At 46.0% G+C, this 16424-nt stretch overlaps 1 protein-coding gene and 1 long non-coding RNA gene across 3 annotated transcripts in view; one reads left to right on the top strand and one right to left on the bottom strand.

The window, feature by feature from the left end:
* Positions 1–3228: 3228 nt before the first annotated feature.
* H6PD (hexose-6-phosphate dehydrogenase/glucose 1-dehydrogenase) lies at positions 3229–15528 on the top strand. 2 transcript variants are annotated; one of them, XM_039367299.1, is made up of 5 exons: positions 3229–3348; positions 6429–7067; positions 9694–9811; positions 11173–11442; positions 12738–15528. In XM_039367299.1, the coding sequence occupies exons 2-5, from the start codon at positions 6438–6440 to the stop codon at positions 14093–14095; spliced, it is 2376 nt and encodes a 791-aa protein (XP_039223233.1). In that variant the 5' UTR covers positions 3229–3348; positions 6429–6437; the 3' UTR covers positions 14096–15528. The 2 variants fall into 2 exon arrangements, with proteins under 2 accessions (XP_039223233.1, XP_039223234.1); XM_039367300.1 differs by lacking the exon at positions 3229–3348 and adding an exon at positions 4038–4154.
* LOC120319030 overlaps positions 6989–16424 on the bottom strand; it is a 71810-nt gene continuing 62374 nt past the window's right edge. The window contains exon 5 of the long non-coding RNA XR_005559674.1: positions 6989–7116. This is a non-coding gene — a long non-coding RNA (uncharacterized LOC120319030). The remainder of the gene's footprint in view (positions 7117–16424) is intronic.

Genomic DNA, 16424 nt, shown 5'->3' with positions numbered 1-16424 from the left:
TGTGTGGAAGCACTCTGCAGCTTCCCTTTCCCCTCTGCAGCGAGACTGCATCAAAAATCAGGGGGGTGGGGGTGGACAGAATCAGCAGAGGCACAGCTATCCCCTTCTTCCTGATGCTTTTGGGGAGGGGGGTTTGTTTGAGTCATTCAAAGCCGTCCAGGCGTGCATGCACCGAGGCATTTCCCTCGTTGACCCAGAACATGGAAGCACGAGAGAAAGTGGGGAGGGGGGGGGAATAGGGTCTGCTCCCCGCAAAGCCCGCCCCCCTCAAGGTCAGCCCCTTGAAAGCAAAAGTTGGCATTCAGGAAAGGGAAAGTAATACGGTGTGTGTGTGAGACACACACACACACACACACACACACACACACACACACACACACACAGACTCCTTGCCTGAAACAGAACAAATACATCTAAAAAGGAGCTACGAAATTTAGGGAAGGGGCATCCCCAGTTCTAACCAGCCTGTCTGACTGGACTGGACTGGAAAAGTTTCTGGCATGAAACAAGGTTCCCCCACCCAGCCCCCCACCCTCCTTCTGTCCCACCACCCCAATTACCTGCCACCTCGTTGGGACACGGTCTTCTTCAGATGGGGCTTGAAAAGTTCCTGGGAGGCTGGACTCCTTACAGTGACTGATAGCCACTGAGGAAGATAGGAGGAGAATGAAAAAAAAAAAAAAGAGGGAGGAGGAGGGAGGCATTAAATAGATTAAAAACTCTATTTTGGGAGAGGAGGGGGGGATAATTGCTTCCGGTGAATGCCAGCATCCTGCAGCCGAAGGGCTGCAAAGAATCCGCACGTGGGATTTCCATCAATTCGGCCTGTCTAGCAAGGTTAAAAGTGGGATCCCTTTGGGGGCAGACAATCTGCTCTTAAGTCCTTAATGTTCCTCTTCCTTCCTTTTTAAGGAGAGAGCGGACAGCTGTTTGTCTGAAGCGGTGTAGGATCTCCTGCTTGAGCACAGGGTTGGACTAGAAGACCTCTAAGGTCCCTTCCAAGTCCATTACTCCGCCATTCTTCTCCTGCAGGCAACTGAGGCGCGTGCTAGAAGAGCTTAAGGACCAATCTTTTAAAAGAACGTTTCTTGACCCATTGGGTTTTGCTGAAATTCAAGCGGGTGGAAGGGGGCTGTTTTGAGCCAATGCACAAAAGGTTGTGTTGTGACGTTTGGACAAATCGAGGCGGAGAAGCACCACAGAAAGTATTGTGATGCTGCCCGTTTTGCACTTCTTAAGAGCTGGGCCTGAGGCCCCATGGAACAAAAGTTCTAAGAGAGGAACCGGATTGAAAAAAAAAAGAAAAATCAGAGAGGGTCACTGGCAAATCCTTACGAAAAGGGTTTAAAGCCTATCGGGCAGCACCAACGAAGGAACCACTAACGAATAATTTAATTTAATATATAAGATGTCCAACTATTACCCCGTAGGAGGCTTAGGACGTCCCAATCAATTGCTTTGATTGCCAGCACAGACAATAATATGAGAATAACAGAAATAACAGAATAACAGAGTTGGAAGGGACCTTGGAGGTCATCTAGTCCAACCCCCTGCTCAGGCAGGAGACCCTATACCACTTCTGACAAATGGTTGTCCAGTCTTTTCTTAGAAACCTCCAGTGATGGAGCACCCACAACTGGTTAATTGTTCTCACTGTCAGGAAGTTTCTCCTTAGTTCCAGGTTGCTTCTCTCCTTGATAAGTTTCCATCCGTTGCTTCTTGTCCTGCCTTCAAGTGCTTTGGAGAATAGCTTGACTCCCTCTTCTTTGGGGCAGCCCCTGAGATGCTGGAAGACTACTATCATGTCACCCCTTGTCCTCCTTTTCACCAGACTAGGTGATCTGTCTCATAGTCAACCAGATCTTCAGACTAGATCTGGCATTGTTTCCTACCTATTGAGTTCTTCCCAAGGACTTGGGATATAGGCAGCTGTTCTTGTCAAAGTGCAAAATGTGTGATTCCCAGCTCCCACACAACAAGGGTGTGTTGGGGGTGCCTTAACCCATCTAGAAATTGAAGGAGGTAGGAAGGACAGGGAGACTTGCCATATTTAATTCATTGTTACTATTGTTTTTTTCTTTTTTTTTACCATCCTGCTGGAACTGCAGCATTTTTCAGCTGCAGAGAATGCAGCTCTGGACATGTTAGCTGGTTGCGCAGTTCACTGCAGTCTTCTGCAGGCTGGGGGGGGGGCGCTTGCAGACCCACCGTCTCCTCGCTGAAGAGGTCAAACGGCTTTCAAGGTTCCTAAGAAGAAGGAGAGAGAAATTCAGTGCTAGCAATGCAAGGTCGTCCATTAACCACAAACCATGATATATTTAATACTCTGCACAAAGCTGGCTGTTGTGCCCGGCCAGCCATAGTTTAAGGCACAACTTCTTAAGGAAGCCAGTGCATCGTGGCTTGTTCAGTTAAAGGTGATTAAATCAATCCCGGTTCACTCTGAAGCCCAGTTTGTCCCCCTTTTTCCTAAATAAAGGAGAAATTCATCTGTACGGTCCATTTGGCATTTGTTCACACAACATTCCTTAAAGGTAGGCCTGGAAACCCGACCTTTAGTGTGGTCCCCTTATTCCCTGTAGAGTTAAGCTACAAGGGCTAGCTTGGTTTGCAGGATTTGTCTGGCCCTAAATGATGCTTTGACACCCACAGGGTTATACTTAACAATGCACTAGACCACAACGAGGTAGAGTTGTATAAGTAGCAAATCTGAATGCAGCAAGTTATGCCAGTTTCTCAGAGCTGCTAAACGCTTCTTGGAGAAATAGTGTCAGAAGGCAAATAAAGAACATGTCCAATATTTGATTTAATAAATAAAATTTAGTTTTATTGGAAACTTAGTTAAAGGGGTCTCCCACCAACTGGAAGGTGCTACCCCAAGTCCCCTAATTCCCCCCCCCCAGATCCCCCGGGATTGGATTCCCATAGCTCCCTACCCCACGTGCTGGTGGATGATGGGACCTGGAATTCCATACCTAGGTCTGGTTGGCAAGCAAGTAACACAACTGCTACGTAAATGCGCAAACCGCTTGCGAGGTGGATACTTTCATACTGGGCCCCAAGTTTATACTTTGTTGCCGCCGAATAAATACACCGAGGAAAACGGGATGAAAATAAAAATAAAAATAGAATCAAGGAAGACTCGCTTGCCCGCCCGCTTCATAATCGGTCGCTCCGGCTCGACGTGAACCATAAGCTTTTTTCCACCCCTCCCTCGTACTTGCCATTGGGAAGAGGAGGCGGAGCTGCCCGGCCAAGAGAAGGCGAGGAAGAAATCTCCGCGTTGGCGCCGTCGCCCGTTTCCCGGATTCCGCCTTGCGCTTCTCCAACGCCGCCCGTGGGAGGGAGGTGAGTGGGTCTTTCCTGCGTGGTCCGACGGCAAAAATGCAAGGGGGGGGAGGGAAGGATGGGCTGGCCAAGAGGGGAGGGGGCCTTCTTCACGTTCTCCTATTGCAAACATATAATAATAATAATTTAGGCATGCATTTCCCCTGCGCGCTTTGGAACAGGCGCTTTTGCAAAAGGCGTCCGCTGGATAGGGGCGCAGGCCACCTTGCCTGCCAGCAGATCGCTGGAACGGGGATCCGTTCCAAACTCGACTCGCAAGCCCACTTCCGCCTTGCCTGCCAGCAGATCGCCTCTTGCAAGGAAGAAAGAGGGGGGGGGGAGAAGGGTTGGATGGAGCGCAACCGAGTTTAGGGGGGCCCCCCCTCTTCCTCCGGGTTTCCACCCAGATCTGGAGTGGGGGAACAATGCACGACCTGCCCCCCACTTTTCCTGGCTTTGTACACACAACCCCCCCCCAATGTTCCCCTAAATTTGTCTTTTTTTAAAAAAACAAAAAACCAAACTCCTTCCTGTTTTAATTTCTTCCCCAAAACTAGGAATTCCACCCTCAAAAAAGGAAAAAAAAAATGGGTGGAATTTGCTTTGGCTCTTTTGATTCTGTTAGAAATCTCCTTGACGTGTACACGCGCACCTTGTGTGTGCAAAAGTATTCCATTTAATATGTCAGCAATTAACCAGGCATCCACTTGGCTGAGCCCGGTGGATTTATTTGCACATCAGCAGAAAGTGGCTGTTCCAGAGTTGCGTCTGGGACCTCGCTCCGGCAGGACCGACAAACTGGTTTTTCCCGCTTAAGTTGGAAACAGGTTAGAGGCAAAAAATTTCCAGTTTCAGCAAAAAACGCTGCCTGGATTTTCCCACCTGATTCCAGGCAGAGATGCTTCAGGAAGGCTGACTCTTTCAAACTGGGGTTTGTTGAAAGCGTACTGCAGTGTGTGTGTGCATAGACAAAGCCAACCCCTGTCCAATATTGGGGGGGGGGGTTGTGCATGGCAGAAAAGCAGGGGGTGTGGTGCCAAAACTGGCTGCATACTGGATTTTTTTTTCTTTGTTTATTTATTGCAATCTCTCTCTCTCTCTCTCTCTCTCTCTCTCTCTCCTATCTATCTATTTATCTCTCTCTATCATCTATCTATCTATCTATCATCTATCTATCATCTGTCTGTCTATCATCTATCTACCTACCTACCTCTCTCTCTCTTATCTATTTATCTCTATCATCTATCTACCTACCTACCTACCTACCTCTCTCTCTCTCTCTCTTATCTATCTATTTATCTCTCTCTATTATCTATCTATCATCTATCTATCTATCATCTGTCTGTCTATCATCTATCTACCTACCTACCTACCTATCTATCTACCTATCTACCTATCTCTTTCTCTCTATCTCTCTATTATCTATCTATGTATTGCAAATGTTTGTGGACAACTCTTGGCAACTGTTGCTCCGAAACCTCAGCGCAAAGGGCAGTTTTTAAGGTGCCCAATCCTTTTGCTGGCTCTAAAACAAACAAAAAAACATTTAAAAAAAAAATTTGTCACTTTTCTGCCGGTTCAGAAGGGACTGGGAGCAGCTGAAATGGGGGGAAATAAAATAAAAAATAAAAACAGAACATACAAGCTGCAAAGATGGGCTGGTTTAAAACAAACTTTTTTTAAAAAAACTACATTTGGAAATGAACCCATTTCTGGGTGAGCCTGTGCAAAGAATCAAATGGATTAACATTGCATAGCAGTTTAAACAAACAACTACTAAATTCAATTTAGTAATCTGATTAAGACTATTTTCCACACGTGGCCAGTGACTTTCTTGCAGATCTGAGTTCAATGTGTTGTGTAAACCCAGCCTAGATTGGGGAGGGTGTGGCCGGACTTTTTAAGAAATATTTAATATATTTCTTTTCTTTGCCTTCTGAGAGAGCGGCTTCTGCACCAGGAAATGCTGATTTATTTTTTAATCTGTGGGATTTTTGTTTGACTAACCGTTGGACTGTTGGAGTGTTGAAAGCATGTTTTTTTCCTCACTTCGCAAAAGAAAGTTGTCAAATAAGGAAGTATTAATCGCCAGTTTCTATATAAGGCTGATAAGTCGGCCTTTTTCCTAAATTCGAAGTACATATAATATACAGTTTACAGGAAGGAGAAGTTTGGATTGAACCTCAGTGGAGGTGTTGACAAGCTCCTGGATAAGTATCAAACTAAGATTGGATTGTTGCTAGTAAAAGATGATCCTGCCTTTTGTTTCCTACATCACATCTGTGCAATCTTCTAGAACAGGGGTAGGCAACCTTGGCTCTTTTATGACTGGTGGACTTCAACTCCCAGAATTCCTGAGCCAGCCATGCTGAGGGGAAAGGGAGAGTTTCCAAGCTGAGCCATGCTGGCTCAGGAATTCTGGGAGTTGATGTCCATGAGTCATAAAAGAGCCAAGGTTGCCTACCCCGGGTCTAGAATGTACTTAGTTCATTTAGTGACCATTTACAGTTACAACGGCACTGAAAAAAGGGCCGTTTTTTACACTTACAACCATTGCACGTCACGTGATCAAAATTCAAATGCTGGCAACTGGCATGTACTTAAGACAGTTGTAGTGTCCTGGAATCACATGGTTAGTTAATAATTGTTAATAATTAATAATAATTATAAGTTAATAATTGCAGTGATTCATTTAACAACCGGGCCAGAAAAGTTGTAAAATGGGGCAATGCTGACTTAACAACTGTCTCGCTTAGGGACAGAAATTTGAGGCTCCATTGTGGCTCGTAAGTCAAGGACTGCCCGTGTGCAAATTTCCAATACATAGGATTGAAAAGGAATATAAGCAGTGGAAATCCTGCTTCTCTTTTTTGCGCCAGGAAAACCTGTTGAACCTACGAAGCACGAAGCTTACAACGAATGCTTTTTTGTTGCTCGAGAATATCTTAACTCGGAGCCAGCAAATGGGGGGGTACAAAGTGGACATTGAAACGGTCCAAAGACTTAATTCCAAAGATGCAAATGTTATTATTTTTTGTTTTTGTTTTTGCTTCCCGATTTCGGAAAAAGACTTCATTTTCTATTCTTCCCTTTCTTTCCAGAGCTTAACGATGCTTTTTAAAGGGACCCTGGCCGTCATCTTGTTCTGGGGGGTTTTCCCCACCGAAAGCAGAGAATCTCGGGGCCACGTGTCGGTCATTCTCCTGGGGGCCACGGGGGATCTGGCCAAAAAATACCTGTGGCAAAGCTTGTTCCAGCTTTACCTGGACGAAGTGAGCAATGGGCACACTTTCACCTTCTATGGGGCCACTCAGCAGGAGCCCGAGGTGGGGCGAAAGCTGATGTTTGAGCCCTTGAAGAAGCTGGCCTGCTTGCCGGAGGTGCCACCCGACAGATGCGCGGTGCTAAAGGACCAGTTCTTGAAATTAACGGAGTACCACCAGCTCAAAGGGGAAGAAGACTATGCCAAGCTCAGCCAGAGCATTAAGACCAGCCTCGCTCAGGAGGAGCTGGTGGAAAGCGGACGCATCTTTTACCTGTCTGTGCCACCGTTCGCCTATGCCAAAATTGCCCGGCACGTTAACAGCAGCTGCAGGCCTCCCTCCGGCGCCTGGTTGCGGGTGGTGCTGGAGAAACCCTTTGGCCACGATTGGGTGTCTGCGCAACAGCTGGCCGAGGAGCTGGCGAAGGTCTTCCGCGAAGAGGAGATTTACCGGGTGGATCACTACCTGGGGAAGCAGGTGAGATGGGAGGAGACTGTGACGGGCTTGGAATTGCCCACGGCAACACCTGGATGGGAGAGAGGAGGAATCCTGGTTTGATCGGGCGAGGGACCCAGCAGCAAGGGGTGGGGGATTTGACGCTTCTTAAGAGGTGACTCTGGCTTTTGCAGAGATCTCTAGAGGCATTGAAGTTCAGTGCCCATCATCCCCAGCCAGAGGGGCTTGTAGGGTGATTAAGAGGCTTATTTATTTAGACAATTTATATTGCCGCTTATTCGCTCAGCAGCGATTCGGGGAGGCTTCCGGGAAATAAAAGCACAGTATAAAAAGAAATATAAAAAATAAAAAATAGAATAGAAAATAGAATAGGATAGGATATAGAATAGAACAGAATAATAGAATAGAATAGAATAGAATAGAATAGAATAGAATAGAATAGAATAGAATAGAATAGAATGCAGAATAGAATAGAATAGAATGCAGAATAGAATAGAATAGAATAGAATAGAATAGAATAGGGAATGGAATGAAATGGAATGGAATGGAATAGCATAGCATAGAATAGAATAGAATAGAAATAGAATAGAATAGAATATAGAATAGAATATGGAAATTAGAATAGAATAGAATAGAATAGAATAGAATAGAATGCAGAATAGAATAGAATAGAATAGGGAATGGAATGAAATGGAATGGAATAGCATAGCATAGCATAGAATAGAATAGAATAGAATAGAATAGAAATAGAATAGAATAGAATATAGAATAGAATATGGAAATAGAATAGAATAGAATATGGAAATTAGAATAGAATAGAATAGAATAGAATAGAATAGAATGCAGAATAGAATAGAATAGAATAGAATAGGAATAGAATGGAATAGAATAGAATAGGGGAATGGAATAGAATGGAATAATAGCATAGCATAGAATAGAATAGAATAGAATAGAATAGAATAGAAATAGAATAGAATAGAATATAGAATAGAATATGGAAATAGAATAGAATAGAATATGGAAATTAGAATAGAATAGAATAGAATAGAATAGAATAGAATAGAATAGAATAGAATAGAATAGAATAGAATAGAATAGAATAGGAAAAGAAATAGAATAGAATAGAAACGGAATGGAACAGAATAGAAGAGAAAAGTTGGAAGGGATCTTGGAGGTCTTCTAGTCCAACCCCCTGCTCAGGCAGGAAACCCTTTACGTTTCAGACAAACGGTGAATGTCTTTTGACATTCTTAGAGTAGGAAAACGAGGGTGATTTTATTTAATTTGGGGTTCCCCCACCCCCCTGTGAGCTAAACCACTGCAGTGGTGTGCGGGAGAGTATGTCGGGGAGTGAGTGTGCAAAAAGACAGAAGGGGTGTGCCAGGAATCCAAGGTTGTCACTTCAGTTTTGTTGAGTAAGAGTTTTTTGTTGTTGTTGTTTTTTCCGCGTTTGGGCCTCCATCTCTGCTGGGCTGCCAAATTCCAAAATTTCCCCACACGAGGCTTTTAATTTGATAAGCTGGCAGCGAAGCGTGCAATTTTTCTCATCTCTTCTTCCAAGTTCCCCCCCCCTCCACTTGGTTTTTTTTTTTTCTGGTTTGAGAAGGATTAGTCATTCTGCAAGGCAGGGGATCTTAGCAAGCGGGGATGGAAGCGTGTTGCTGTTGGCTGTCGGAGAGAGATCTTGCCTGGAAATTGCATAATTTGGCTTTAACGAGGGGCCCAAAACTGGGATTTTCAGTTCTACAGAAATCGAGAGAAAGGGGGGCCTCTGGGTACGTGCAGAGTGCGTTTAGGATGTAAGGGAGGGGTTGATTGGGTATAGACATAGAAAAACGCAACAAAAGCCTGAAATTTTCTGAGTAACTTAAAGAGTTTTCTCTTTTCTTCAAACATATACATATATTTTTGTTAATGCAGGTTGCCCCCAATTTACAACAGATCATTTAGCGACAATTTGAAGTTACAGCAGCGGCTTATGACTGTTTTGCTCACTTACGACTTTTGCAACATCCCCGGTGGTGACGTAATCAAAATTCAGATTCTGGGCCACCAACTCCTATTTACGACGGTTGCAGCATCCCGCAGTCACGTGGTGCCCTTTTGCGGCTCTCCGACATGCAAAGTCAGTGGGGAAGCTGTCACTTAACAACTGTGTTACAAACTGAACAATTGCAGCAATAAAAGTCGTAAAATGGAGCAAAACTCCCATTTTAACTAATCTCTCGCTTAGCGACAACTGTTGGGTTCAGTTGCGATCGTAAGTCGAGGACTTAACCTGTAACGTAGAAGTTTGGCTTCCTGAATGTTTGAATAGCGCTCCGAACGAATCAGGATCCCACTTCTAGCCAATTAGGTATATTTCTGACGGGGAATTAGGAAACCACTCCACTAATTTGCTCCCCAAGTTTTACGCACAACAGCCTGGACTGAACCAAATGCAACTTTAATTATTAAAGGCCTAATCAATAATTCGCAGCCCTGGTCGGAAGAGAATTTGATTAGATCTTCGAATTTAAAGGTGAAATGGATCGGTGTTGGGTCTTGGACACAGTTGGCTTGCAAGATTCATCCCTAGAATGGGGCGTCCGATATTTTTTTCCCCCCAATATGCAAATTTTTCCCCTTTTTTCTCCCATTCTTGAAGGTGGTCGCTCACATTTTACCTTTCCGGGATCAAAACCGAGAAAAACTGGACCCTGTCTGGAACCAGCATCACGTGGAGCGTGTGGAAATTGTTCTGAAAGAGACGGTGGACGTCAAAAGTACGTCGGCATCAATTTGGGTCGGGAGGAAGGATCAGAGGTTAGGTGGACGTAACGATTTCATGATTAATCTAAATGAATTCTCCGCAAGCAGTACTGATTTCCAATTTTATTTTTATTTTTTTTTCTGGAGGCTTCAGCCTTTCCACGCGGCAGTTCCCTTAAGTTTCCAACTTAAATTTCTTTTCTCCATTTAAGTTAGCTCCCTTCGCTTTGGATCGGCTGCCTTCAGCAATTCATTAAACTCTCTTTATTTTCTCTCCATCCGGGGATTTGCCCTTTCTTAGCAGGCCAGATAGAGCTGCGAAAAACAGTCCTGTGTTTAATTTGATTGGCTTTTTATTTTATGCATGCCGGTTGCTTTCCATGGCTAGAGTGGAATTCCAGTGACCTGAGTCTTACGAGAGGATATCCTGTGTGATTGTGGAAATCAGCCCTTTATTAAAAAACATGAGGACTAGTGACTTAGCCTTAATTACACAGGAAGAGCCCTCGCTGAATGACAAAAACGCCTTCATTTCGCCCGTGGAAAGTCAACAGAGAGATAGCTTTGGAAACCTTGGGAAGTTATTGTGGTGGGCAAAACTCACAACGCTGCTGTTTTTCTGCAGTCTCAGAAATGCGTCTAGGCTATGCACGTTGCCAGCAATGCATTATGTTATTAAAAGCAACAAGCGTCCATTTCCTAAAATAATCATTTTAAGCTTGGCAAATTCCAGGGTTTTTGTTTTGTTTTGTTTTTTTGTTTTTAAATCTGGCTGAGGAACAAGGGGGGAATTCTCGGTGCGTTGCACACCGGTTTTGCTCCTGCAAGCGATCGTTCGCTCGAAGGACAGGAAAATGGGCTGTATGTTTGCTTGCAGTATAACTCTTAATGCTTTTTTTTCTTGGTTTTTTTTTTTTTTGTGAGTTGGAAAAACTGGTTGGGCAAAAATCTTTCCCTCTTCCTGGTGCAGTTAACAAACCAGAGTAACCAAAAGTGGTTTTTCTCGCCTTTCTGAAGGGCACTGCAGCAGGAGAGTCTGTCTTAACTCCACTGGCTCATTTCTCACTCTTTGCTGAGCTAGATGGCCTTTAGGGGTTCCCAAAAGCTAAGCAGGGATGGGCCCAGGCACCGGAGTCCTTGAACAGGAGGCCACCAGGTGATCCCACAGTAGGGTGCAGAGGCCAAAGAAGCATCCGGGAAGAGAGCCGGTGTGCACAGTGGTTCCTGGCTTGCCGAGTGCGTCGAATAATTTTGCAAAGGGCCCACCTAAGCGCGGAAAGCTTTTAATTCTGCAGATTAATCGATACCGCGGTTATAACGCGGGCTCAGCTCTCTGGCTGGGGCTTCTCACAGCCACCGTCCCTGCTTTGCCCAGATCGCACGGAGTTTTACGAACAGTACGGGGTCCTCCGGGACATGCACCAGAACCACCTCACCGAAATCCTGATGTCTCTCGCCATGGAGCTGCCGGCCAACCTCACCAGCGCGGGAGACGTTCTGCGTAGCAAACTTAGCGCTTTCTCCTCTTTGCGAAGCTTGGACAAAACCAGCGCCGTGATTGGCCAGTACGAGGCGTACGGCGCCCAAGTGAGGGAGGAGCTTCAGAAAGGGCAGGAGCATTATACCAAAACCCCAACGTTTGCAGGTAAATCTGACACCCTCTTGTTTTTAAGAATGCCAGCCAGAAAAAAAAACAAATTTGATCAATTGGTTTGATAACAAGGGCCAGAAGTTCCTTGAGCATCACAACGGCCCTGTAAGGTAGGCACGAAGTTCCTGTTCAGGCCCACAGTTGCCCACAAGAGCAGGCTGGCTCGAGGGATGGGGACAGATAGGAATTTTAGTCTTATCTTTTAGGGCAGTGGTTCTCAACCTTTTTAATGCCGCGACCCCCAACCGGTCGTAAGTCGAGGACTACTCAACCGGTCGTAAGTAGAGGACTACTCAACTGGTGCAGCACCGTTTGCAGAATGGGACTTTTGGCGGGCTCAGCAGGGCAGAGACAGCCTGGACAATTCCCATTGGCTTTGGAAAGCCAATAGAATTAGACTCTATTCAAGAGAGTCGATTCTATTGGCTTTCAAAAGCCAATAGAATAAAAGGAAGTAGCACAGCCAAGGAAAAGGGGGAAAAAGTGGCGGACTGCGTTGTTTGGCGACCCCCGAGAAATGGTCGTTCGACCCCAAATGGGGTCCCGACCCACAGGTGGAGAACCACTGTTTTAGGGCAATGCCATCTGAGTTTCCATCAACTCGGCATCTTCCGCGTGGGAGCAGAGCCTTTGGACTCCTTTCCAAGGCTGGATTGTTAGATTTTTTTAAAAAAGCACTTTTCTTGAAGGATTTCGAACTGTTGAACGGAAGGGGAGGAAAAATAAAAGGAACTGCGGTCTTCAGAACTGTTGAATTGTTATTTATTTGCCAGCTGGAGAGGGGTGAAAATCCAGGTGCAATTGTAAGATCTGGAAAAAAAAAGATAAACTTAGAGTAGACTAGGACATGGGATGGGGGTTGACACGTATCTCCCCAATTCGTGGCCCTATAGCAGTGTTTCTCAACCTTGACAATTTTAAGGCATGTGGACTTCAACTCCCAAAATTCCACAGCCAGCATTGCTGGCTGTGGAATTCTGGGAGTTGAAGTCCACTTGCCTTAAAGTTGTCAAGGTTGAGAAACACTGCCCTATAGAGACGTAAGTGCAGTCCTTGATGTGGTTTTATTGGTTGGGGATGCTGGGGCTTGTAATTAGCTCCTGCTTGGAGATTTTTGGGGTCAGTTGAGCAGAATGGTTATTTCTACTTGGAAAAACTGTAGTTCAATTCATCAGCTGTGGTTTTATCTTGGAGGCTAAACTATAACTCCCGCGAACCTGGCCTCAGTGTGGAGGGTGTGCGTCTGTGGGTCAGAAGCCCCGTAGCCACCCATTCTCTTGTCATTTTAGGGGTGCTGGTCCATTTGGATAACCTACGCTGGGAAGGGGTGCCTTTCATCCTCACCTCCGGCAAAGTCCTTGACGAACGGGTTAGCTACGTCCGGATCCTCTTCAAAAACCAGGCGCACTGCGTCCAGACGGAAAGCGCCTGGGAGGCCGAGCACAGCCAGTGCAAGCCAAAACAGATCATCTTCTACATCGGGCACGGAGAGCTGAATACACCCGCCATCCTAGTCAGCCGTAACCTCTTTAAGCCAGCCATGCCAGCCGGCGCCTGGAAAGAGTTCCTGGATCGCCCTCAGCTGCGCCTTTGGGGACAACAACTCTCCGATTATCATGTCTACGTCCCCGCGGTCAAGAGGGAGGCTTACGCCTTCCTGCTCTCCGCGATCTATCATGGAAAAAAGGAATCCTTCATCACCACGGAGAATCTGCTGGCTTCGTGGGCATTTTGGTCCCCGTTGCTGGATCAGCTGAGCCGCGATTCACCCCGCCTGTATCCCGGCGGTCAGGAAAATGGGCACCTGCTGGATTTTGAGGTGGCGGGCCAGGAAGTGGCGTTCCTAGCCAGAGAGACCCTTCAGATGATCGACCCTGAGGAGAAACACACAGCAGACCGATTCCAGACCGTGCTTTCCACATTTCGAGAGAGCCGGTTGATTACCGCCTGGGCAGACGACCTCATTGGCCGCCTGGCGTCCGACATAGAAACCGCGGCGATGGCTGCCATCCGGAGGCGCGGCAAATTCCATTTGGCGCTTTCGGGCGGATCGAGCCCCTTGGCCTTGTTCCGACAACTCGGCAGACACTGCTACAGCTTCCCGTGGAAGCAGACGCATTTGTGGCTGGTGGACGAGCGCTGCGTCCCGCTGGCCGATCCGGAATCGAATTTCGGCCACCTGCACCAGCACTTACTCCAATATATCCGGATTCCTTATTTCAACGTCCATCCGATGCCGGTGCATCTCAACCGGAGGCTTTGCGTGGAGGGGGACCGAGGCCCGGAGCTGTACACCAACGAGATCGGGGCCTTGGTGGCCAACTCTAGCTTCGACCTGGTTATCCTGGGAATGGGCACCGACGGGCACACGGCTTCCCTCTTCCCGGGCTCGGCAAGCCTCAAGGGGGATAAAGACGTCATTTTCGCCGAGAGTCCCACGAAACCTCACCAGCGCATGACGATCACTTTGCCGCTTATCAACAAAGCCAGGCAGGTGTCGGTCTTAGTTATGGGGAAAAGTAAACACGAGACTGTGTCCATTGTCAGCCGGGCTGGGAACGAACCCCGGAAATGGCCAATATCGGGGGTGAAGCCCCCAAAAGGCCAGGTATCCTGGTATATTGACTATGAGGCCTTAATGGGGTGATCTTTCTGAAGCTGTGGGTCCCCCCCCCCCGCTTCACCTGGCATTTCTCAACAGTGTGGTGTGAAAATTGCCTGGGGGATGAATTGAGACCAAAAAAAAAAAACCCGCCCCCTTTTTTTTTTTAACTTAATGGACAACCGCAGGCTAAAGCTGTTTTTCTTCTCATTAAATTGTCTAATAACACCCAGCCAGGTTTTCTCACCACCCAGGAAATGGCCTAATTCTCTGTCTTGAGGCAGCAGTGATCTGGGGAATCCTTTGTAAGCTTCACTGAAAAAAATGTGCAATCCTCCTTAAAGGCTTCCTCCCTTATTAATTTATCTAATTCTGGTTAATTGAGCCATCGGAGATGGCATTTACGACCACACCTTGTGGCGCTGAGTTCCGCTAGCTCAGACTGGCCTCTGGAAGCCTTCAGGTGGAAAATTGGGAGAGGTAGGAAATATTTGTCAGTTTTTTTCTACCCTCCCAGTCAAGGAACAACTTTGCTGTGTGCCTCAGTTCTCCCCCCCCCCAACCAGGAGTTTATATATTAAACAACCTACCTCACAGGCCTATCTGCTGTTTAATCCCAGGTAAAAATATACATTCTGCAATGCAAAGACATCTACTGTCAGAAATTCAGTTTTGGGATATGATTAGGTGAACTGAGTGGGTGCAATTAGGCGAACTGAGATTGCACCTGTACCAAACAAAGGTTTGCCAATTTTGCTGCTGCCCCTCCAGTTCAAACCAGCATAATTCTGCTTTAGATAGGAGATTTATCTTGCAATCTGGTTTTGATTTGGTGTCAAAACAGTTGCTCAAACTTGAGTTGGGGCAAATGGGGGAAAAAAATAGAGAAATATAATTCTACCACTAGGTGGAGCCATTTCCTACTTTTCAGAATTATTATTTTCAGGATAGAAAGTTTTGCAAAAAAAACCAACACTGAGAAACAGCAAACAATGGGTGGGTGGGGATGATGGGGACTGTAATCCTTCAAGGCTGGAGGGCAGCAACTTACAGAAGGCTATGCTAGCATAAAAAGATGGGACAAACCACGTTTGCTTCTTCTGAATTTAAGCCGGAGATGGATTATGTTTGATGGAATTTCTGCAATAATAAGTGCCTTAAAGAGCTATTTCCTGCTATGGTATTTTGAAGCTTGGCCACTTAAGTGTGTGGGCTTCAACTCCCAGAATTCCCCAGCCAGCCTGAGGAATTCTGGGAGTTGAGGTCCACCCCACTTCAAGTGGCCACCTTTGAAAAAACTCTTTTGATTTAAATAGGTGTTTTCCACTTGTGATTTTTGAAGACTGCTGATATTTTTATACTAAATCTTCCTTCGTCCCAAAGGATCGGTGTTCAGTATTTATACGCCCGGAATGAGTTTTAAAATTTTGTGAAGAAAAAAGAAAAGAAAATTGTAATAAATCGTTTTGGCTCTTGCATTCTCCGGCTGTGTCTTTGGTTTGGCTTCTGGTAGACTGCCTGCAGCTTGGGAGGCTCTGTTTGGGTCCTTGGGACTACGGGTTGCTTCCGTTCCACACCAAGTGTGTTTCAGTTTAAAGCAGACCAGCTGTTGTGCCTCCAGTACACGCAAAGCCTGTCCAGTGTTATGTGGGCGGTTGCGTATCTTTGTGCAGCGGTGGGGAAAATGTAAAGCCTGTTTGCAAGAAAAACCACTCCGAAGGTCAGCAAAATGCTGTTTTCTTGAGTTAGATTGGCAGCCGTTGCTGACATCCGTCACAGAGAATTTGTGCTTGGGATTGGTCAGCTGGTTCACACAAGACAACAACGCTTTGCTGAAGTCACAACTGCTGGGAGAAAAAGAAAGAACAAACCCATCTGTGCCAAGTGGAAGGAAAGAGATTTAATCTGTGACGCTGGGGAAGAATTCGCTAATTGGTGGTGCACGGCAAGGGTGACGGGACAGCCTCACCCTTCTCGACGCACCATCCATAAAATGGGTATATTTCTACTTCCGTGCCATTACTTTACATTGGCCTTCCCCAAGCTGGTGCTACCCCAGCAGTCCTAGATTCCTGCTGCTATAATATTGGCAGAGATATACTGCCTTGGACCATGGAGGTTTTGCTAAAGAGAGCAGCCCGGAAGTTTGCTAAGTGTCTTTGGGCCCACTTCGCAGGGCTGATGTGCAGACAACAGTGGAAAGGCAAGCGTTTTTTTGAGAAAAAAAAAGGTATTAAGGCCACAAAGAAGTAATTCACCAATTGAATAGGACTTAGGTTGAGATTTGCCAGTGACTAAAAAAAAAAAAAGGCATGTTTCGTTCTTAAATCAGTTCACTCAGGACTAGAAACTTAAACTCCCCGTTTATGTTTAA

Source organism: Crotalus tigris, unplaced genomic scaffold (assembly GCF_016545835.1).
Source record: "Crotalus tigris isolate CLP2741 ecotype Arizona unplaced genomic scaffold, ASM1654583v1 scf7180000020588.15403103151:6194809, whole genome shotgun sequence".
In the NCBI taxonomy this organism is placed as follows: domain Eukaryota; kingdom Metazoa; phylum Chordata; class Lepidosauria; order Squamata; family Viperidae; genus Crotalus; species Crotalus tigris.
The sequence above is the reverse complement of the archived record's forward strand: the minus strand, read 5'-3'. Positions and strand labels throughout refer to the sequence as shown.